The sequence below is a fragment of the Pagrus pagrus genome (genome assembly GCF_965226575.1).
Source record: "Pagrus pagrus genome assembly, chromosome: 10".
Taxonomy (NCBI): Eukaryota; Metazoa; Chordata; class Actinopteri; order Spariformes; family Sparidae; genus Pagrus; species Pagrus pagrus.
The window spans coordinates 23,617,012-23,638,716 of record NC_140194.1 but is presented as its reverse complement, the minus strand read 5'-3'; the positions used below and the strand labels follow the sequence as shown (position 1 = coordinate 23,638,716).

At 39.4% G+C, this 21,705-nt stretch overlaps 1 protein-coding gene across 3 annotated transcripts in view; it reads right to left on the bottom strand.

Moving 5' to 3' along the window:
- Window positions 1-21,705, bottom strand: part of nlrc5 (NLR family, CARD domain containing 5) — a 38,637-nt gene that overhangs the window by 12,305 nt on the left and 4,627 nt on the right. For all 3 annotated transcript variants that reach the window (XM_084363994.1, XM_084363996.1, XM_084363995.1), the window contains exons 5-38: window positions 19,111-19,293; window positions 18,696-18,850; window positions 18,364-18,495; window positions 17,577-17,886; window positions 15,299-15,701; window positions 14,707-14,860; window positions 14,307-14,437; window positions 11,186-11,414; window positions 10,847-11,088; window positions 9,255-9,338; window positions 8,684-8,767; window positions 8,497-8,580; window positions 8,290-8,379; window positions 7,816-7,854; window positions 7,656-7,685; window positions 7,292-7,375; window positions 6,509-6,592; window positions 6,154-6,243; window positions 5,898-5,978; window positions 5,675-5,758; window positions 5,216-5,299; window positions 4,705-4,794; window positions 4,521-4,568; window positions 4,398-4,427; window positions 4,188-4,271; window positions 4,015-4,098; window positions 3,506-3,595; window positions 3,302-3,361; window positions 2,500-2,583; window positions 2,290-2,373; window positions 1,300-1,389; window positions 1,078-1,143; window positions 460-543; window positions 3-86 (exon numbers count right to left, since the gene is read on the bottom strand). In XM_084363994.1, coding sequence (XP_084220120.1) covers window positions 3-86; window positions 460-543; window positions 1,078-1,143; window positions 1,300-1,389; window positions 2,290-2,373; window positions 2,500-2,583; window positions 3,302-3,361; window positions 3,506-3,595; window positions 4,015-4,098; window positions 4,188-4,271; window positions 4,398-4,427; window positions 4,521-4,568; window positions 4,705-4,794; window positions 5,216-5,299; window positions 5,675-5,758; window positions 5,898-5,978; window positions 6,154-6,243; window positions 6,509-6,592; window positions 7,292-7,375; window positions 7,656-7,685; window positions 7,816-7,854; window positions 8,290-8,379; window positions 8,497-8,580; window positions 8,684-8,767; window positions 9,255-9,338; window positions 10,847-11,088; window positions 11,186-11,414; window positions 14,307-14,437; window positions 14,707-14,860; window positions 15,299-15,701; window positions 17,577-17,886; window positions 18,364-18,495; window positions 18,696-18,850; window positions 19,111-19,293 — 3,835 coding nt within the window. The remainder of the gene's footprint in view (window positions 1-2; window positions 87-459; window positions 544-1,077; window positions 1,144-1,299; window positions 1,390-2,289; window positions 2,374-2,499; window positions 2,584-3,301; window positions 3,362-3,505; window positions 3,596-4,014; window positions 4,099-4,187; window positions 4,272-4,397; window positions 4,428-4,520; window positions 4,569-4,704; window positions 4,795-5,215; window positions 5,300-5,674; window positions 5,759-5,897; window positions 5,979-6,153; window positions 6,244-6,508; window positions 6,593-7,291; window positions 7,376-7,655; window positions 7,686-7,815; window positions 7,855-8,289; window positions 8,380-8,496; window positions 8,581-8,683; window positions 8,768-9,254; window positions 9,339-10,846; window positions 11,089-11,185; window positions 11,415-14,306; window positions 14,438-14,706; window positions 14,861-15,298; window positions 15,702-17,576; window positions 17,887-18,363; window positions 18,496-18,695; window positions 18,851-19,110; window positions 19,294-21,705) is intronic.

Genomic DNA, 21,705 nt, shown 5'->3' with positions numbered 1-21,705 from the left:
ACCTGACACTGAGTCCTCTCTCATGGATGTTCAACAGATTCACAAAGTCCACGATCCAATCCGACTGCAGCAAATTGTTCCTGAGCCTGTGGACCAACCAGAGTAATCATACATGATATTTAGATGAGTGTAAGTGCCAGGATCTAGTATTGCATGGAAAATAAATTGAACACTGGACCAGCTGAGACATTTAGCATTATGAGTCAGGTCTCTGTACTCACATAACACGGGCTTCATAACACGAATAAGCATTTAGATTTTTCACACATTCTTCTGCATAAAAGAATGCAATCTTTCAACATAGGTTTAACTCTGAAAGTCAAAACTGGAATTACAGTTTTGAAATATTTACAGTATTAACCTCCACATTGAAATGTCATTTTTAATTGATAGTCCGTTTTCCTAAATTCCTCACAAGCTGATGAGAAGCTTTTCATATGAAAATTGAGGTGTACTTACTCCACTTTGGTCAGACTGGGACACAGAGACACGATCTCTGCTAATCTGACCAGATGGTCACGTTCCAAACTGCTCTCTCTGACACTGGCACAGAGACAGAGAAGATAAGAAGGGATGGACAAACAAAAATTACTCAACACACGAGGATTTGTCAAAGGCATACACTGCTTTACTGGTGAATACAATGTGCACGACCTCCTACTACTACCACCTTAACAGACAACCGAAAGAATAAATGAACCTATGGTCGCATGAATCATCCCACCATGTGATTCAAACGAGGTGAAGTTGTGGCTGACACTAAACTTCCACTTCCTGTCGGTTTCCTCCCGTCAGTGCCTACTTCTGTAGGAGTAGTAAATAAAACCTGATACCTCTGATGTTGCTCCTGCTGAAGTATAAGTAATTGAGGTTGAAGCTGTGTGGAAATTAATGAAACTATCACAGGAATACAATCTTTACAGATAATCTAAGTTCAGAGCAGTAAGAGCTCACATACTGCGGTCTATTAAGTACTTCAAAGAGGCTCAGTGGTGATGTGGTAATGGTCTGAAGGTTATCTTCAAACTCAAAGCCGCTGCACACTTGTGCTTTTGAAATTTTGGGTCAATGTCCTACCTCAGAGTTTTTTCACAGCCTTCAGACTGTGTAAACCAGATGAGACACCTCTCCTCTGCTCCCAGACTACCAGCACACATCACAAAGTCGAGTCCACAGACAAGAAGACAGACAAGGACAAATACTCCGTTATTTGTGCAGTTTTTCATGTTTTCACAATCTAGTTAATTGCTTTCTTCTCTTTCCACTTTGTTCACTCGATTCCACAATGTACAGACTTACCTGACTTCTACACCAGAGATGTTACCACAGACACACAGCGTGCTGGCCACATCCAACAGCCCCTGCTGGGTCAGGCTGTTGTTGCTCAAACTGTGGATGGAGACACATTAAAGTATTTAAGACCATTAAATACCTTCTGTATGACCTCTTGGTGTGGAAACTAAAGATCTCATGGAGGAGTCAGGCTGAGCTTTTAGTCAGTTGTAACAAGCACGTGTGCTATATTGCACTGCCAGGACCATCCACTCGAGAGGGAGTTTGAGCCGTTGCCCTCAGGCCTCTGTTTCAGGGCCCCCATTCAGACGACTAAATGACTCTGTGTCTCTTTCATCAGCTCTCTTTCAAGTGCTATTTATTTGTTTAACAGCATTTAGCACTTTGGCTGCATTATTTGAACTACCCTGGCATATTTGCACGTTTGCAAATGTGTGCTTGGTATGAATTTACATTACCCTGCTCTAGCCATGTGATTTATTGTTGATGTTGTTGTTAATGTAGTCCTTTTGTCTTCTACCAACATGTGAACCCTTACTGCTTTACAAACTTCCCCTCTGGGACACCCGTGGACCTTGAGAAAAAGGTTATTGTGTATTTTACCCATTTACAATCATATGTGATATATTACTGATAAACTTCACGGTAAATTAAATCATTATACATACAAACTGTAAATAGAAATGTAGAAACAACCCAAAAATACTAATGTAAGGCTAAAAAAAGATACACACAAAATGTAAATTGATATCCACCAGTTTCTGACGACATTCTGACTGAAACGACTGAAAATGTGTCTGTCAGGCTTGAATTCGTAGTAAATGAACTGAAAAGTAAAATATCCTTTAGTTAAATCAACTGAATGTCACATACTTCTACTTTTAACAAACTGTGCATTAAAAAATAGTTTCACTGTTTGCTTTGCTCTATACCGCTGCTACGAACGAATATTGAACTGAAAATGTTGACATCAGTTTTTAATAACATGTATCTTACTTGACGTAGCTGGTGATTTGAAGCTCTGGTACAGAATCCACAAAACGCCTCACTCCTTCATCTTCCACTTGGTTACTTGATAAGCTGCAGTCAAAAGAAAAGATGACTCAGCATCAACACCAACAGCGTGTAAGTAAGCAGTGGTACAGTACGTATGTACAGTACATGGGTATGTGTGGTTTGTGTGTGTGTTCTGTGTGTGGAACATACTCCAGGTCAGACAGGCGAGGTATCTGCTGTAGGATCTTGAGCAGTCTCTCCAAGGTGTCGCCATTCAAGTCAAAATCATTCAACCTGTGTGCACACAGTCAGTCAGACAGATGCAACATTGGGACATCAAAGTGGAATTCCAGTGCCTTTCAAAATACCTGGGCCCTATTGTGACATTTTTTGGTCGACCTTTGTTGCATGTCACCACCCATTTCCTTTCTGCCTTCATCACTGTCCAATAAAGGAGAACAAGTGTATTTTGCAATCATAAAGCTGCTGCTTGTGTAAATGGAGTCTCATGGATTTCGAGAGAACAACATAACAGCTTTTTCTGTTTTGTTTTGCAAAAGTAAAACCTCTCAATAGGAATCCAATAAGAATCCTTTCCAAGTGTTGTTTTACAATTAGAATAACAATCTGAGCCTGTCCGTATCAGAGACAAGCATTTTTAGTGAATGTAACCTTGACAGTTGAACGATTATATTGCAGCCACTGTAGTCCATGTCGTGGCTGCCGGTTGAGGTGATCTACTATAAAATTATGTCAACATAGGGCCCAGATTTAAAAATACTGGAATCAGTTAGGAAGTCACGGTAACATTTTTAAATTTGCTGCCAAGTACTGCTTTCAGTTGTGGCAGACAGCCAGTGCTGGAAGAGTTATCTAATCATTTCCGTAATGAACCACAAGCACTGGCAGTTAGACACAAAGAGAAACACTCACACACACCAAGTTTGCTTTAGTTATACCAGCAGACGGTGCAATCAAAAAACTGTCAGTAAGTGTGTTGGTGATTACAAACCTGCAGCTGGCGCATTCTGCTTTCACACTGTCAAACCGGATGAAGGATTCAGCCTGAGGTCTGATGAAGAGTTTAAAGCAATATGAAACAAAAACACAGAAAAACATTTATTTAACAATTATTGCAGTGAAATATTCATAATGAACAGTCTTATTAATTGTAGCAACTACAGAACAGAGATGTTGCTGCATCTCAGGAAAGTACCTGAGCTCCACTGAGGTGACTCGCTGACTGACAGTCAAACAATTGACTAAGTTCAGTGCTCCAGCTGCGGACGTGATGCTGTGGCTGACGCTGTGGAAAACGACGATAAAAGGTTATCAAATCACAGTAGCTATTGATAAAAAATAAATGCAGGGTTCTTTAAAGGTTAGGATTACTGAACTATAGTAACCTTTTGTGAAATTTCCCAAGCATGACAGCATATTTTTGTGTGGTGAGGTTATCAGCAGCGTTAGCACAATAAGAAAAGAAGCCTCAGCACTGACTCCCTCCTACAGCCTCCTGCTTTGTTCACACTGGGCCACATTCTGAACTTGAAGTGTTTGCCGTGTGCCATCATCTTTATATTTATCCCCATTATAATAACAGTAATAACAATACATGTCAGTACAACATTAAATATACATACAGTACACATATTTGTACCATTTCTGTGTACAACTTAAACAATTTAAATATCAATTAATTCAAACACGCGTGTATATTCCTACTTGAGTCTCTGCAGTGACGTCATCTTGGGCAGGACCTTCAGCAGATTCTCGATAGCCTTGTCTGTCAGCGAGCTGTGAGACAAACTGACACACAAAAAAAGTATAGTTATGTCTATTTGTCTGGTCAAAATCCTGAAATAATAATGTGTGGATATAATAATACTCTAACTTACTCTAATTCCAAGTGGGAGCGACACTGGAGCAATCTCCTACATAGTGCAGTCACATTAGTTGGCAGGAGGCTGCTGCTGTTTATCCTACAGCGTAAAAGAGGATCATTTTGTGTTTTAATTTCAAAGTAATCACTTGTTTTTAAAGAAAACTTAAGTTAGACACACGTCAACTGTGTGTTTTTCTTCAAACTCTTTATCAGCATACTGTACCTGAACATCTTTAGCTGCTGATTGTCTTCGCTAAAAAAAAAGAGCATAAATGAGCTCATTAGCTAAAAAAAATCAAATGCAGTGTTAGGGTTACAGTTGTATCCAGATGTGTGGAGGTATTACCTTTTGTCAGGGCAAAACTTCAGGGTCACCTGCTCTCTGCCTCCATGACTGTAAAACCAACAGCACACATTTAACAAGACCATTGTCTCCCTCGTCTATTTATTTCTATGCTAATTTATGTAGCACTTATACTTGTACTTGTGTCTAAAAGCATTGCGTGGCTGAAACATAAAACAAAGAGTACCTAATATGAATTTGTGTTAAGTTGTTGTGGGAACACAAAGCACCAGCCAGCATCAACACTCCGTCCATGGTGATCTGGTTGTTACTGGCACTGAAAAAAACACACAAAAAACAATGAGCCAGGGGGAAGGACATCACTCAGCTCCAAGTGAGCCATTAATAGTGAGTGATGCCCCGGGGTAAACATAGTAGCTGCCAGCATTGAGACGCTTGCTTTGGAACCTGTTTGGTGAGAAAATACCAGTCCAGCTTTTGCCAACTAACCAAGATTAGATCAGCTCTGTCTAACGCAAACAGAGTCTCATCTCTCATTTAAAAACCTTTCTTCCTATTTCATTGCAGAAGCCTTTTAGCAAAATTCTGCTGGCAGGTCGAATCACCCTTATTAAGTACACATCATACACTCTGTATCAGGCGTTTGCTGTGAAGATCACCAGTGATGTTTCAGATATTTTAAATTGTTTCCAGTGTATCACTAATTACGTTGTTATCACTTTGTGTGTGAGTCTTACTTGATCTCTTGGATGCTCCTCAGATGTGGAAGGAACTCCAACAGTTTCCCAAGACCTTTGTTGCCTAAAGAGTTACTAGACAGACTGGCAGGCAAGAATGTGAAGAGCACAACTTGAGTACCGAAATAAAAGAAACACTTAAACTGGACACAATTGCATTACAATTCCACATATGAATTTACCCTACAAGACACATCATGTTTTTTAACGAGGTACAGTGGTTGATGCTTCATTTGACTCATTATCAATAGCAACAGCTATACAACTGGAGATGCATACGTTTTGAATATATTAATTATTTTTCGTCTAATTACATTAAATCAAAGCAGACTTAATAAACATAAAGTGTTTTTTAAGTGTCTATAATTCAAGTATGTATATAAAAGTAATTAATTTCAAGTTGGCCGTTCTGTCTCTTGTGATAAATCACACGTAGTGAGATCTTTTTTTGTATCTTACTCGAGCAAAGTGAGTTCAGAGGAAGTTCCCAAACTTCTCCAAACTTTCTCCAGATCAGCAGGAAGCAGACGACAGCAGCTGAGACTGACAGAGGACACAGCTTCATGATTAGTATCATCATCATCATCATCATCATCATCACCAGTAATACTGATACACAGAAATATGAAGGTATATTTTCACTGTTTGTTACTTCCCTTGGATGTTTGTTTTTAACACATACCAAAGTATTTTAGATCTTTCACCCGCAGGTTTTTCTTTTCCTCCAGGGAACACAATAGACACCTGGACAGGACTCTGTAGTCTGAAAGATGAAGAAAAATAGTAAAATAATGAAAACCTGAGGTTTACTAATATGATTTAAATATGCTGTTGGTCATTTTACAGGTTTTGATGGTCCAGCCTGTTAGTGTAGAGATAACTATGCATTTATTAGTACTTTATGTTAAATGATGTGAGCATGTTAGGGGTGTTTGTACCTGATATGAAGCTCGATCACAGCAGGACAGTCTGATAGCAGAGCCGTCAGAATCACAACACCCTCCACTGAAGAGCAGCTGTCATTCACACTGAGAAGACACATCTGATATCAACCATCTGCTGCTGTTCAATTCTTACAGATGCTGAATACAGTGTTTTATACTTTGTACCTATATGTAACCACTAAAAATTAAATAGCGCAATAAGGCTTTTTTGAGGGCTAAATCAATAGAGTACAGCATAAATGACATATTTTATAGCAATTACAGTGTGGTAAAAAATCAGCCAGATGCAGAGTACATGTAGCTTTATGCCACTCTTGTATCATGTGCTTTGTGGTGAATCCAGTCTCACATGATCTCTTTGGAGACGTTAAACATTGGCAAAAACTGAGTCAGCGTCCTCAGAGTTTCCAAATCCCAGTGGCCTCCAGACAGACTAGGGCACACAAACACAGAGCTTCATTAGCAAATGATCGGAATGAATATACTATATGTGCTATTAGTAGCATTGCAAACGACACCAATAATATACACAGACAGAGTATACACCCTTGTTAGCTGTGACAAATATCATACCAATGAAACTATAACCTGAAAAGTGTCAGTTGTGGTGAGCAGTGCTCTGTTGACTAAAAGGAAGTTAGAGCACACATAAAACAAAACTTCTGTTAACACTGCCCAGGAGAGACCATAAAGCAATGAGCCAGTAACTGGCTGTTGTCATTATTCTCAGTACCTCATTATTCTCTTTCGATATGTATGTAAAAGTATGTAAGTATGATCAGCAACATGCACTACAAGATCATCGTATGGTTGCAGTGTGGCTGTCCTGTGAGAACCACATATCTCAAGGTATGGTTGGTCTAGGTTTTTTAAAATAGTGTTATAAATAGTTATTTGGCTTAAGAAGTTGAATTTTCTCAACCTATACAAAAACACTTCATCATGAATCAAATTCAAAATCACCAAATGAAGATATGTGGTTTTCACTTATGAGTAAAGGGAACAATATCTGATCTTAAGATGTAGTGCAGTGAGTTTACTTGAATAAATGTACTTAGTTACATTCCACTGCTGGCTGTATCATTAGTAGGGAGTTTCCTGAATTTGAAGTGGTGTATTCATGGTTACTTACTCCACGACAGACAGGGCGGGGCAATGTGTCAATGACTCGGCAAGTTTTTGCATATCAGGCTTGCTCCATTTCTGATTCAACAAGCTGGAGAACAAATTGCACCAAAAGATAACAGTTTAACAACAATACAACAAAACATCAACATTTAAAATGAAACTCAATCAGCACTTGAACTTAACAGACTGAATAAGTCCAGCAGTATTTCTGTAGTCATAGACTCTGTGGCTGTTTCTGGTACATGAACCTTGTTTAGAGCCATTTCACTTCAAATGAGGAGCAAAGTTCTTCAAGGAAACTGGCTGCGTTACTAAAGATCTGGACAGCTGTCAACATTTAATAAGAGCGTTATTGTTTGATGTCTCACCTGATTTTTGGTTCAGACTTAGGTTTATGGCTGCGAAGGGGAACACATGAATAAGAGAGAGTTTCAGTGTGTGCAGAATTCATATGATGACAATGTTATTCAATGACAAACTGTACGGTTGATTACTGGTTGGTATTTACTGTTTAGCCATTAAACTCACTTGTTTTGACAGAAGGTTACTGTCACTTCCTTCATCCCACTGCAAAAAGAATACAAAATCCATATTTTATTACAATGTTTACTTGCTCCCTTTTTGACACAATCTGAAACTTTTTAACTTTTATTTCATTCCTTAGAGGTCCCATAATGCAGAGCCAGTGCGGATGTACTGTTTGGCCTCTGTGTTAAAGGTGCATTATGTAGTTTTCGGGAGGAAATTCTAACCAGAAGAGAAAGATCTTTATTGTCTGATTTTTTTTTCTGCCTAAACAAACTAAATAAACAAACTCTCTTTGTTTTCACGACTGACTAAACTGAATAAACAAACTGACCTTAAAGGACAACACCATTTCATACTGTTTTACTTTGTTTATATGTGGCGGACCCTGCCACCTGCTATAAGTCGTGCAAAAATAATGATGCCTGTAACTTAGCTGGTGTCTGACTGTATATGTGCATGTGTGTGTGGTCGTACTCTGCGTGAAGATGCTGGATGTTCAAACATGAAGACATTGTCCTGATTAGATAGTCCACTGCTTTCAGAGAGATGTTGTTTCGACCCAACCTGCGAGGCAAACGTACACACATGTAACTCTTATGCACAGAATCAGCTAAATCTGCAGCAAAATCTTTAGATAATACAGCTACTAAAAATAAAATCTCATGAGCAGAGTGTTCTTACATTAGCGAGACCAGTCTTGGTAGTTTGGTACAAACATCGGCTATATGTTTGATCCCTGCGTCTTTCAGATTGTTGTCACTCAAACTGCAACGTCAAAACAAAGGTATCAAATTTAAGACCTGCATCCAGGTGTCAGCATTGCCATTTAGTCAGAAAGACAACAAAAATAATGTTGTAGCGTATATACTTGATTTCAGTGATGTGTGGACAGTTCTGTAGAGCAGAAGCCAAACTAGCTGCTCCTGTGGCAGTCAGAGCAGAACCGCAAAACCTTGTGGAGAAAAAGACCAAATCAGTCACTGTTGTGAGGGTGTTTCTGCTACTGTGAGCTCATCTAAAACATTAACTGTGGTTTTCAAATAATTAAATTCACAACATTCATGTGGAACTTTTTATTGGATTGCTTTTGTTTTATTATATTCTAAATGCTTTTTTTTTTTATCTGTAATTTACTATTTGCCCATCTTTGTTTTTTGTTTTAATCTTTTCAATGTAATTTTAAAATTTTTGATGTATTTCCTGTAAAGCACTTTGAACTGCCTTGTGTCTGAATGGTGCTATATAAATAAACTTGCCTTGCTACGTTTCTTACAGTATTACAAAGAAAACAAAGTACACTGATCTGTGAGTACAGCCTGAGGACGTTAAGCAACATTTAAACTACACCACTTTTGATAAGCTAGATATGAATTCAAGAGAGATTCAAGAGACAGACATGAAACAATGTGAAACAGGACAAACAATGATTTGAGTCTTACTCAAGTTTCCTCAGGGCTGTGAATTTTGGCAAAATGGAGGACAACTTCTCAGCAAACTTGTCGCCGTACTTGCGGCTGCGAAAACTGAGAGCAAGTGAAGGGGAAAAAAATTAAAAATCAGAACGAAACAAGCCTTAATTGTGAATCAGAAGTCGTAATGCAGAGACTGCCATGGAAATATGTCAGATTTGTTGGGCAAACAAAAGAAAGAGAATACAATAGCTTTAACTGCATGAGAGGTCTGTGTGATTCTGTCACTGGGACCCTTCAGAGGCCTCGAGAGCTTCTCTGGAAAGACTTGCTGCTGGTATCCACCCCCTTGCTACTGTTATTATCCATAACTTATACAATTATCCTTGGCCAAGATAGGTTTCTGCAGTATTTTCTCTTTCTGATTTAAATGGCAATTTCAGGAACAATTTGCAGTGTAATGTAAACACTGTCAAACAAAAAATACTACACATCTATTAGGAACAATGAAAAGAAGAGATCTGGAAAGAGCCAAAGCTCAGAAACTGTGTGCAAATGACAGATGATTACTACACATTACTTGACACTTATTTTAAGGAGAGGGCAGAGGTCTATGTGCTCAGTTTAGACCGGTCTAAACTGAGCACATGCTTTTGTTCGTCTGAAGGTTGAGCTGGATCTTCTAAAAGGAGATCTGTGTCTTTGTCATTTTTCTGTATCTATGTTTTAGTAGTTTATTTGTCTTGTTCCTTTTTTCTTTTTAATTGTTGTACTGTACATTGTCATGTCATTTTACTTGGTAGTGGCTAATGGGCATACAAATGAATAATTAAATAAACAAACAAACAAACAAACAAACACAGTATTCAACATCATAATATATTTTCTTTCACTGATGTGTATGCCCTGAAATGCCTTTTAAAATGTGTGCCACTGTATATTATGGTATGTTATGTGTCAGTCTTTGTGTTGTCTAGCGTCTTGTGCGCTCATATGGGCATAGGCACTATATAATGAACAAATTAATCAATCAATCAGTCAATCAGTTACATACAATCATACATGAACAACTCCATATGCTGCTCTTTGAGTTTCCTAAGTCTAGTATGCGGAAGTCCAAGCTCTCAGTTTTATTGTTTTATGATGAATAGGCTGATACTGCCCTATAAAATACAAGTTCATTCTCTGATAAAATATCCCTCACAGTAAAGGCGTTAGTTTTTGTCTTTATGCCCTTGAGCCGAGGTTACAGTCGGCCTACTTGACACAAACTCCACAGGGGCACAGTAGGATATAAAGAGCTTAAGTCAGATCCTCAGTATGCAGGACAGGTGGCCAATCAGCTGTGGAATTTCAAAGGCAAAGCAGCAGCTCTTTCCATATACGCTGCTCAGGTTTTTCAGATTCTTGACGTATTAACACCAGTCACCTCACCATTCCTATGCTTTACAACTGAATTTTTCAACTGCTTCTTCCTGTACACCATGCTTTTGAACATGAAAATAGTTCCAAGCATTACATGCCCTGAGCGCTTAGCATTTTGACTGTGTATTGAATGTGCCATTTACATAACTGACAGTCTATGCATTGTTTTTCTTGTGTAAGTATTTGTATGGACTTACCAGAGGAAGTGAATGTACTGACACCTGGGCAGGACATCTAAACACTCCAACTCCATTGAGCATGCTCCAAAGTCCAATCCGATGCCATTATCATCTTTTGAGTTCACTACAAAAGCCAGAGCATCAATATCATTGGGTAAGAGCCGGATGTTGCGCAGCTCCAGGGTGGCTCTCGTTTCCACAACCTTTTGAGCCAGTTTGCGGTCCTGGCTCTCCTGGACACAGTGGCAAAGCTCCAATACCTGACAAGATTTAAGAAGGTGGATTCAGTAAAGAAAGAAGTCTGTGCAGTTAAATTATACATCCATTTATCAGGATTCACTTCAGTTCATATTCTACCTTTGGTCCAGTCAGGTTGTTGTGACAAAGGTTTTCTAGCAGTTTCAGAACGAGGGCTTGTCGTTTTTGGACCCAATTCTTGCCTCCTGTTCCACCAGAGGTCCTGGCTATTTCAACTAAGGCTTGAGTGCAGTTTTGGGAAGCCAGACCACATACATACAGGTGCAGGGAGTCCGTAAAGACTGTCCTCTGGTCTGACTTGGTCATCCAGCGAGTTTTCAGACTGAATCTGAGAGAGCAATGAGGAAGAGGAGAGAGCAAAGTCGACATTTTACTTGGATTCAGAAATAGATACACAACTACGTTATATGGCTGTGCAGAGGACAGTTCAACAGGCAACCACTTGATGGGACAGATGATTCAAACAATAATGTTGTTATTTGAATGCAATGGAAGGGGAAGATCAAATGCCACCTTTATTGGCTGAAAGTTATCAATAACACCGCTATTTTGTTTAGTTTTGAGCTAGAGACTTATTTTACTTAGAAGTCGGAGAGCTTTTGCTGTTTGCATTGATTCTGTAAAGGAAGTCTACAGGCATTCGACAGCTATCGGCCTGATGAGTCACACAATTTGTAGTGGACTTAAAGAAGCACTTTACCACTAGAAGGATGGCCCTTGCATAAAATTGTGTTGTCTATGCAAAAGAAATATGCAAATATCTTTGAAAATGGTGCTACATGACTAGAGAACACAGAGAAAAAGGGCAGTGGTATTACCTTTGTTGTAGGAGAAAACCTACAGGTACAACAACCAGAATTCACTGTGCTGCACTGGACAGTACATGCTTGTTTAGTTTTGGCTTACAGTTTGTTTTGAAACAAACAGTAAACAGTACACTAAAAACATTTTAGGCAAGAAATAGGCAGAATCTTGGTTTATGGATTATTTTTGGTGTAGCACTGCCTAGTTTAGAAAGTCTGATCAGAATTTGGTGCGATACCCCCCCCCCCCCACTCGATTCCAGAGAGAGAATCCTACTTCACTCATTATGGATATGGACGTAGATGCACACATCCAAAATGTGGAACAATCTGTAGTTGATTCAACAACCCTAGAATCTGCCAGATGACTAATTTTTGGGTCCTTTAGGGGATTTTTGCTCTGGGTGCAGATAAAATGGAGAGAAGTGTGCCATTATTCATTTTCATATGATACCTACACTGTAGTGATACAAAGCTGGTTGAAAAACAACAGCAAAGTGCCTGTTTGATGAAAATGCCACATGACACAGAGTGGGATAAAAGCACATCAGATGGAAACTCTGACTGCTTTTGACTGGCTGATTGATCATCCCTGCCCTACTGTGGTTACTACATTTTAACAGAAACGAATTATGACGTAAAACAAAAGTCTGCATGGTGGTTATAGTTAGTTTGTCTCAGTAAGGGATGCAGATTTTGTCTTTCACGCTAGATTTTCTTATTAGACTGGAGATGTAGCAGCAACACACTCTCTACAAGGAAAATATTAAGCTGTTAACATAATTGATCATGTGGCTACACAGGAAGTCGTTTATTTTAATAGTGACACGATCCTGTCCTGCTGAGTCCCCCTCTGCTGAGCCCATAAACCCCCACACTGCTGTGATTAGGACATCCCCTCTCAGCCTGCGCCAGCACATTTTCTTTCCTTTTAAAGAGGGGGGTCAAACATATGTGTTACTGTGCTCAACTTACACGGCTCATCTCTTTCCAAAACAAGGGGCCTTGCATGGCAAGAAACTCTATATAGTCAAATCAACACTCTTCAGCACCTCCCATCACTCTTCAGAGCAATAAAAAGACACTATAGATCACACTATAGATTGAGAGGAGATTTGGGAGTGTAGTTTATAAAAAACCTCTGAGATCGATTAATACCTAAATAGATCTATACTTATTTATAATTAATTATTGTTAATTATTTTTATATGAGATGCAGTGGTTGAATGTAACTAAGTACACTCATTCAGGCACTGTACTTATTTTCATTTCATGCTGCTCCATTTATTAATTTTACACTTTAAATTTAAGATTTCATCTAATGTACAGCAGCTGTAAAGTGCAGCTGAAACAACTGGTTGATTATTGATGAGTTACAGTTAATTAACGGCAACCAGGTCATTTTTTGCATTTAAAGATGGCAAACATTTTATAGTTCCAGCTTCTCAAATGTGAGGATTTACTGTTTTTACTTGCATTTTAATTATTTACATTAATATGTTTGAGGCTTTGACTTTTAGTTGGACAAAACAAGGCACTGAGAGTGTCAAGTGTCACTATTTTCTGAAATTTTTACAAACTAAACAATCAATTTAATTGATTACTGTAGAAAGTAATCAGCAGATTAATCCATGATGAAAGAAATTCATTAGTTGCAGTCCTGTACAAAACAGTTGTGAAACCTCTTCATCAACAACTACAAAAGTAACATGCTGCATAGACATTAATGCATCAGTAATGATAATCTAATGATATAATAACCGAGCAGTCACAGGGGCCATTTTAAGACTCGAAACTAACTTTTGATACTAAACTGATTATACTCACATACTTTAACTTAAATACATTTTTTTCTTTTTGTGTACTTGTTGTATATTTTTACAGGGTGTTATGAGTATTCTTACTTAAGTGAAAGATCTAAATACTTCTTCCACTACTGATAAGATGAGTTCTCAAGCTCAGGTTACAGGGTTTTATTTTAGTAGCGTGGCACACACAACAAGTTGGTGATAACCTGAGCAACAGTAAGAGCTTTTCCTGTCTCTGGTAATTTTGAGCCCAGCACAGACCCTACGGCACCAATGTGAGAGGACAGGTGCAAACAGATAGCAAACAGATAGCGTTTCATCCAAATAAAGCACTGTAAATCTACAGTAGTTGTTTGTTTTTCAGAAAATTGGATTGTGTAATAATGAAGTACAATGAAAAAAATAGTTCCAGTTAATAACTCTATCTTAATTACAATTGATTTAATGCACAGGGCTGAGTGTGCTTGTTACTGCAGCTGCTGTCAATGGAGCTCACAGTTTCATCTTACAGAGACAAATCAACAGCTCCACAGAGGAAGACTGTCATCGCCCTGAGGAACATAATCATGTTCCCAGTTACATCTGGCTGCTCTGATTTCTGTTCCTTACGTCTTCTTCAGCTGCGTGTCACTAACATCCCGACTGGTCATAATTCTGAGTGCAGCCAAAAACTCCTGTACTGTGAGATGAATGAAGCAGTAGGAGTTGATGAGTTTCCCGTCCTCACGTCTGACCTCCACCTGATGGCAAGACATTAAAAAAACACATGTTTTTCATTGAGTCACTAAGTCTTCAGAGGGCCATGTTATTAAACTATTTTGCCCACAATAAATGGTAATTTATTTAACTTTGCTCACTGAGAAAACCCCAAAAAGAAACACACACACACACACACACACACACCACAACCCTTCCTCTTTCAACAATTACTCTTGCCCTCTAGTGTGAAACCCTGCAGCCTCGCAGACGTGTAGAGAACATGCTCACATACTGTGCGACCATGTCTGACCTGAGTGAGAATCCCCGTTTTATATGAGAACTTCAAAACATCCTGAGAAATGTCTTCTTCCATGAAGAGGATCTGGCCGCTCTCTAAGCCTTTCCAGGCCAGCTGACTCAGCTCGCACACCTCAGATCGATACTGACTCAGCAGCCACACAGTGCTGCACAAAGAGACAGAAGACAAGTTCATTCATGTGCATTTGATCAAAATTTAAATCACAATGCCAACTGCTGCTTTGTAACATTATACAAGTTAAGACAATTATTTATTAGTCCCGAAATGGGGAAATTTGCATTGTTTCAATCAAACCCTATCATCAAAGATCATGTGAAGGTGAAGAGAAACTGAAAATAAACTTAAGTTTCTATTTGACTATTTGAATATCACGAGTACTCTTTGGTAACATTTTCTGCTTGTGCTGTCTCAAGACTTCTAAAAATTTAAGGTTTCCTCTTTCTTTCTATAAAATACTCAAGTGCATTTAACAGCGAGACATTAAGCTTTCCTACAAATGTACTTTGTCAATCAAATTTACTGTAATTTCATGTTATGTATGTTGTGTCAGTGGTGTGATGTATGCTTTGTACTCAGTATTCACCTCTCTTGAGGGGTCATGGTATTTGGCATGTCTGTTCTTCCTCTTCTATCAGGGTCATGGCTCAAAAATGCACCAAGAACAGTGAGGTAGGCCTGGGTAAGGGTTGAAGGTAGCTGGGCTATACCATTTATTGTATCCATCATCATGCCTTCACTCCCCCTTGTTCTTCCCCCTCCTTGGTCTCCACTTTGTGCATGATTTCCTCCTCTACTGCCTCCTCCTCCCAGCATTACTACTTCCTGTACAGCTCTGGTATGCACTCGGCTTGGATCTCTCCCTTCCAGCAATAAATAATCCAGACATATGCAGCAGATGTTGCAGCGGGCAGGGAGGGATGACATGGCAAGGAGGTGTGGAGCGGAAAGAATCAGATCTGCTGCCTGCACTCCACGACTTCCGTTTGCTGTAAAACGTTTACAGTTGAGACATAAATAAGTTCATAGAAGTCTAATGTACGCAGCTAATGTCTAATGTACCCCTGTTATGATTCTTGTTATTACAGAAAGTTTAGTGATCTTATTTAATTCCCAGGCTAGCTAAGGATTACTTCAAGCTGCACAGAGGTCAGCTGGAATAATTCAAAAACATGCATGGGTGTGTTAGGTCACTTTCAGTGCAAACATTAGGGAAATTCCAAATAAATTAGTTTACAATTCAATCTGAATGCTAATTCAATGACAGTTATTCTGTAACAATTGTGTGAAATGTTCACGGACTGATATGGTACCCCCTGGAGCCTTGCAGGGTTACACCAGCAATGTGCTGCACACTAAATATGCCCTTACAGTTGGATGACTCACATGGCCAAAGTGCTTAATTCAAAATGTCATAACTTCCCAACTTTAACTAAACTAGCAATGGCTCAACACTTTCCTGCACTTCCTAAAATGCAATCGAACAATTTGAAGAACACTTTTTTAAAACTGTTTTCATAAGCTGAGTAGTAGTGCTTCCAACAACAGAAAAAAGGTGGAAAAACCCTTAAATTCAATGATGTTTTCAACATGGACTTGGAAATACTATAAATAAACAAATGTCTTCAATATAAAGTGGTAACACTTTATTTATGGGGTATGCATAAGACTGACCAAACACCATTATAACCATGACATGACAACTGTAATGAAGGAGTCTTTATGTCTGCTTATGACTGTTCTCTCATTCGGTCAATTATCTCACTTTTGATGTTATGATGAAATTGTTTCAGGTGTCTTTGCTTTGACAACTTAATTAAACCAAGACAACAATGTCTTTGTTATGATGACCTGACATTTAAAGGACAACATAACCTGTCAAAAACATGTCTTGGCAGGCCCAATTATCAAATCTAAATAAACACATTACATCAACATTACATTAAACTGTCATGTGTAGTTGGTTTTAAATTTGAGACCATTAAAATGTGGCCTGAATAATTTTCTTGGTAGTGATATAGGGAGTTTTCCTTGTTGCTAAAGTAAGCAAACCGCTAACTGTAGTTAGCTCAGTTAGCCATGGAGCTAATTAGAAATAAACAATTCCCTCAAACTAAATCTTTCAAATCAAGAATACAAAATTGTTAATATTCACTGGAAATGTATTAGTTCACTATGTAAAAGGAAATTTACCGAAGTTAGAAAAAACCTTATTGGACAGTACTACTGTATATATCACTCAATTAATTTTTTTTTCAAGAACCATAACAATCCTTGCCAGATCATGTACAGAAAAGGAATACATTTGCTAATGTTTTGCATTAACTTTTCCTATCTTGTAACTATAGAATATAATGTATCCGTGTATCAATTCTAATACTGTACATGATCTTGTCGGTATACAATCCATCTCAGAGATAGCTCTCTGGACTGAAACACAGCATCTGACAATGACAGAGGCTACTTTGATGACAAGGAATAACAGTACCAAGGTGGTTTCTTGGCAAGTTTGGCTCCTGGCAGCCCTCTGCCAGATCTACAGCTAACCAAGCTAGCTAGCTAACAGCAGCCAGCTACAGTTTGCAGTGGCTAGCATACCATATTAATAACATGTTTATGTAGACAAATCATTTTTTTAATTATACATCTACTGAGCTTGTAGAAAGGTGGACAGTGAAAGTTTTTACTCAAAAATATTATCATGATTGTAAATCAATAATTTTAAAATGTTTGTCAGGTCCAAAATGATTGTGTTGTTTATCTCTGTGCAAGGAGTCTGATGTTTGGTTCCAGCTTCTAACAAGGTTTGTCTTGGCTGAGTTATAAATATAATATATATAAATATAAAAGTACCTTTTACCTACCTTTAAAGTAGTTGTGTACATACTCCTTGATGTCATGGCAGTCCCACTCCCGCAGCTGCGCCACTTTATCTGATATGCCTTCAAAATCACTCACATCGCGTACACGACAGGTGACCACCACAGTGCATCCTGGAAGAAGCTGACGATTCAACAACCCTGATATGAGGTCTTTAACAGGCAGAGGCTTTTCTGGGTCCAGTGGCTTTTTCTTCACCTCTTGTCTGGGGAGTTTTCTGTGAAACTCATCATAGCCATCCAGCACCCAACAGCTCTGCTCTGGATTGGAGAGGAGGTAATCCACAATGGCTCTCTGCTCAGAAAGACACAATACAGTATGTACAATGCAAGAATAATAACAAAGACAATGTATGAGAAAGCAATCACAGGACTACAGCAGGACGAGGAGAGGTGGACTCAGTGTGTATAACTTCGATGCTTGGTGCTCACACGCAGTCAAAGGACTGACAGTGTTTCCCTGATGTCAAACTTTTGAAGTGAAGATGCCGACTATGTTATCATCATCATCATTTTTCTGCTGCTTACAATTACCCCGACGCAAATTCAAAGAACTCACTTCCAGTTCATGCATATAGGTATTTATGTTCTGCAATTTATGTAGCATGAAGGAGTTTATGAAGGGTTCGAGTTAGGGTATGAAGAAACTTGGTTCTTTCCTTTGAAAGACTACATTTTCAGGAAATTATTAATGTTTCCATCAGGAACAAACTCTTTCGGGCACTTTTCTGGGATTTATAAAGGTACTGTCCTGGTATTGCTACCTACATACCTTTTCATCGTCGCCCCCTTTGGGAGGGAGGTAGTGTCGGAATAGCAGCTCAGACAGGGAAAGAGGGTGGCACAACAAGTTGAGCTGACGAAACTCTAGCAGGACAAACAGGAATGATGAAGGGACAGGGCCCTGGATGATGTGGGAGAGAGAAATAAAGACAAAATGAGACAATAAAGTTGAGATGGAAAAATTTAAGTGATCAAAGTCTGTTCAGAATTATTTGTTTGTGCAGTCTGAAACTGATCCAGCAGATTGGCATAGAGCATCCATGATAATGCAAAGAATTGCAAAAAAAAAGAAACTGAATAATGACAAAAATGTCAACCTACTAGTCCATGTGCCCACTGCTGTCCTAAAACAGACATCAGCAGAGTTTTTCCCGATCCAGACTGGCCAACAAGAACAGTCACCTTTCCTGCACATCCTTGGAGGAAGGTCTCTAATGTCACTCTGGTATCCGAAAACCCCAAATCCCCATCAGACTCTGAATTTGTGGAATAAAATGTTTAGTTAACGCACAGCAGATTTAATTATGCATTAGTAGGAAGGTTTTGTGTCTGTATGACCAAGTCTACATAGAAGATGTATTCTTATTTTCTTTTTTTAACCCTTTAAATGTCAGTTTTTCTCAATAGCGCGCACAATATTGCAACTATTTCGAAATCTACCATATTTAACTAAACATTAGATTTCCAGTTATATTTAGCAGATTCTTGGTGTACAGTAAGAGGACTTCATGGTAACCTGGTGTTCTGCTCCCTCTATCTGCTGATCCAGGAGTTTTATCAGGTCTGTCCCTGCCTCTGATCACCGTTCTTGGGCTGACCCACACATTCTCCAGCAGGACCTCTCTCAACAGTTCACTGAGTCGCTCCCACCTGCTCAGCAGTAAATCCATCACTGCAACAACGTACTGCTGCCAGTGGTCTGTGGGTAGGAGACATTATAAAAGAAGGCTTAAAGGGGACATATTATGCAAAAATGACTTTTTCCTTGCTTTAGTATGTATATTTGCGTATCCGGAGTGCCTCCCCACCCCCTAAGCATGAGTTTTGACAACTTAGTCAATATTTTGTACCTGGCAGAGTCAGGAATTGAGTCTCTAAACGAGCCGTTTGGATTTCGACCGGATTGTGACGTAACAATCCGGTCTTTTGCATACTCTTTGCGTATCTCCTCCCACATTACGCCAGCTACCTGAACGAGGATCCACCATTTTCTCGTCCTCGCTAACTTGTACGCGACAGCCTGACCGCTACCATGTACAACCCGAAAGCCAAGCACTGCTGCTGTGTCGTCGGATGCACGGATCCTCATGTTTCGCTACATCGCCTCCCTACCAAAGAGGATGTCAGAGCGAAGAGGCCAAGGGTCCCAGGGTCCCAGCTTCAGTGAGCAGAAGCGTTATGGTCTGTGCCAGTCACTTGACGTCGGACTGTTTCAGCAACCAGAGTAAGTACAACGCTGGACTGGCAACGAGATTGTCCCTTAAAAGATGGATTCATACCCACTGTCAATGATGGAGCTGTAAGTATTTAAAAAACAGTATAGTTTGTGTTACTTTGGCCGTTTAGCACATGAGCTAACGCTAACCGTGGGTGTAAATATGAGGCTGAACTAACATTACATGTGAAGTTATCAACGTTGGGCTTACTGGCCGTAGGATTCACGATAATGTTAATGATACGAAACGTTAATTTGTCATATCAGCACTCTTTTAAAACATGAAGGTGAATTGAGAAAATGAATTAGGATATTGAGATTTTATCGCTTCTAACCAGCCGGTGAACCACTGCTCGGCCGTGAACATTGGGAGGAGACGAGGTGAAATGTCTCAGTTGTTCGCGGACAGTGAGCTGCTGCTCGGCGGTGAACAAACAGAGGAGACGGTATGAACTGGTCTGTTATTCACAGCTAGTGAGCTACGTTCATTCATTAGCATGTTGTGCTAAAGGACAGTGTGTAAGCAAACTTCTAGAAGCGTGTCTTGTCTGAATGCACTGCTGACTGTGTGACAGCCCGAGGAGCTGCTGTAGTTTGGCAGATGTCATGGCTCTGGGAGACTGTCCTCTGACCGTTTTTCTGTGTGTTGGTATACATGTAATACGTGTGTAGCGTTAGCTGTAGCGTTAGCTGTAGGCTACAGCTAACGGTACAGCTAATGCTACAGCCTGTAGCGTTAGCTGCTGGCATGAGAGACCAGACCTGGGAGTACCAAAACGTTATCTGCAGTAAAGCAGTCACTACCTTGTTTTGGAGCCGGAGACAGGGGCTACCTGCTACATGTCTGCTGTGCTACTATCAGTTATATGCAGGCATGGACACAGAAAAGCTGCGTCGCGCTGTGTATTGCTCGTTGTTTTTTTTTTTCTTTGTTTTTTTTTTCTTTCTCAACTTTAATGAAAGTTGCTGTGTAGCGCTTGTTGCCATGGTCCCGCGATGCCGTCCTCACGTCTTCCGGTCGGCAGGAAGAAGTGGGCAGCGCACGCAGTAGCTCATTAGCATAATGAAAAAAAGTCACTGAAACAGGCCGCTGAGAGCAGGGCTGTGAAACTGGTGTGTAAACAACCCTGCTGTGCTCAATCCTTCGGTTTTTCGACCAAAGCATGTTACTATCATTCCATTTAGACATCAAGGACCCATGTCAACAAGCAGAAATGAGCATAATATGTCACCTTTAAACAACTTATTCATAGTTTCCAAAGCAAAACTTTCACTCTCACCTCTTGGGGTGGTGCAAAGTTGCAACACACAAGTAAACAGCAGCCCTATTTTTAATGTGCCGCACCCCTGGGGCCAGATTGTTCTTTATTTTTTACATTTAATTGCAGTTTCAACAGACAATTTCCTGTTTTCCTGTGTGTAAAGACACACTTTTCTGGCAAATAAGTCATAATACAAGAAACAGGATTTATTTGATTTGAAAAAGTCTGACGAATAAAATGACTCATGGAATCCAAATGACTCAAACTATTCAAAACAAAATTTGATGCTGTTAACGTAAATTTGATAGGGGGCTGGTTTTTAGTTACTCAAGCAAGCCTGCTTTAGTTCTTCAGTAACATGAGACCTAGGCTGACCCTGGTAATGTTATACCCGGTCTAAAAAATAGCTGAGATGCCTGCTTTACTCCTTCAATTAACACATGACCAAGGAATGATAACTTGTCATTTCGCCCATGTTTTTTATGTCTTATAAAAGTCAGTTCGCAATTATGTGGTTACATCTTGACTTTGGTAGCAGGCAGCACTTTTTTTTTTAATGAGAACTGAATACAGCATTTTAAGACGGATCATAGGCATATCCATGACAAACGCTCACCCACACGGGCACACACAC